We start from the raw sequence: 1,629 nt of genomic DNA, 5'->3' as shown, positions 1-1,629 counted from the left end.
TCCGGCCGAAGCTGCCCTCTGGGCCCTCAGGGCTCCGGGCGCCACCGCGCCAGACCCGCTCGGCCGGACTCGTGCCAGGCCTCCCCGGCCGGCAAGCAGAGCCCGTCCTGGGCCGGCACTTCCACGGTGCCTCGGCTCCGGGCTCTGCGGCTGCTCCAGGGGACGGGCCCGGAGCAGCCCCTTGTGCGAGCCCAGGAAGGAGCTCGGAGGCCACCTCCGAGCCCCGGAGAGAGAGGCTCCTCGCGGGACTTCCAGTCTGGCTCGCCGGGTCCTCGGGAGCTCGCTGCCTTCGGCCGGGGCCGGGGCCGGGCCGAGCGTCGGCGGAGGGAGGGAGGGAGGGAGGGAGGGAGAAGGGGCGGCGGCGGAGTTAAGGCTCGCTCCGCCCGCCCGCCGGGCTCCGCCTCCGCCGGGTCCTCCGCTCCGCTCCGCTCCGCAGCGGAGGCGGGCGCAGGCCGGGGCAGCGCAGCGCGTTCCGCCGCCCGGCCTGCGCGGCAGGGCTGTGAATGGCTGGCGGGCTGCTGCTGCTGCCGCCGCCGCCGGCCGGGCCGGAGATGGAGCGCGAGAAGCCGCCGCGCCGGCCCGCGCTCTCGCTGTCGCTGCGGCTGGACGAGGCCGAGGGCGAGCCGGGCGGGGGGCGCCTGCGGCCCTCCTCCTACCGGGCGCTGCGCAGCGCCGTCTCCACGCTGGCGCGCCTGGACGACTTCTACTGCGAGAAGATCGGCGCCGGCTTCTTCTCCGAGGTCTTCAAGGTGAGCCCTCCTGCGGCGCCGCGGCGCGCCCCTGGGCGGGCGGTGTGGCGCACCTGCCGAGCCGCACTCGAGGGGGCGCCCGCCCGCCGTCGCGCTTCGGACGGGTCTCCTGCTGGCCCTCGGTCCCGGCCTCCCCCAGGGCCGGCCGGGACTGGAGGCGGGTGCGCGCTGCTCCCGGACGGGCCTGCCTGGGAAGGGCTCCGACTGGGCTGGGGGGCCTTGCGGAGACCCAGCGCACGGGCCGCGTCCCAGGCCGAGGCGCGCCTGGCTGGGGGGCGCGTCCCTCGCCGCCGGCGGAGAGGCTGGACCCCGCTCAGGCGTGCGGGCACCGGCCGGCCTCGCCCTGGGCTGCCTTCGGCCTTCCGCCGCCGGGAGGCGCGAGGCTGCCCGGGTGGCAGCGGCTCCTGCAGTCCGAAGGCCCCGGGCAGGGGCGGCTGCTGCCCTTCCGCAGGCGGCGCTGCGGCGCCCCCGCTCGGCCGCTTCCAGGGCAGCTGGCCTTCTGGAGCCTCCCCGCAGCGCCGCCCCGGACGCCAGCAAGACCCACGCTTGTGTCAGCTGAGAGGCGAGGCGACCTGCGGCGTTTCGGGGGGGGGGGTCAGCACAGGACGGTCCTCGGGCACAGACTGAGAGGCGCGTGCCCTTCGCACGCAGGCTGTGGCGAGCCGACTGGCAGCCCAGTCTTGAGCTGGTCTACTCAGGGAGAAGGCCCAGTGCAGTCAGTGGGCGTATTCCCAGGAGAGCGAGGCTAGGACTGGGCTTCCTGGGAGTCCAGCAGCCCACGGTAAGTGTGGGAGGAGATGCTGCCTTCCTGCAAGGGAGGGCCTGCCTGCGCTGCTGCCCAGCTCTGCACTGGGTTTGCAGGCCAAAGAAGAAATGTGGA

General features: G+C 76.1%; 1 protein-coding gene across 2 annotated transcripts in view; it reads left to right on the top strand.

The window, feature by feature from the left end:
- The first annotated feature begins 456 nt into the window (after positions 1-456).
- TESK1 (testis associated actin remodelling kinase 1) overlaps positions 457-1,629 on the top strand; it is a 25,514-nt gene continuing 24,341 nt past the window's right edge. The window contains exon 1 of one of the 2 annotated variants that reach the window (XM_066614132.1): positions 457-749. In XM_066614132.1, coding sequence (XP_066470229.1) covers positions 504-749 — 246 coding nt within the window. In that variant the 5' untranslated portion in view covers positions 457-503. Of the gene's footprint in view, positions 750-1,354; positions 1,531-1,629 lie in introns of those variants that run through there. The other variant, XM_066614133.1, reaches the window with a different exon arrangement.

Source organism: Tiliqua scincoides, chromosome 2 (assembly GCF_035046505.1).
Source record: "Tiliqua scincoides isolate rTilSci1 chromosome 2, rTilSci1.hap2, whole genome shotgun sequence".
NCBI lineage: Eukaryota > Metazoa > Chordata > Lepidosauria > Squamata > Scincidae > Tiliqua > Tiliqua scincoides.
Note: the sequence above shows the minus strand (reverse complement) of the source record. Positions and strands in the feature narration are given on the sequence as shown.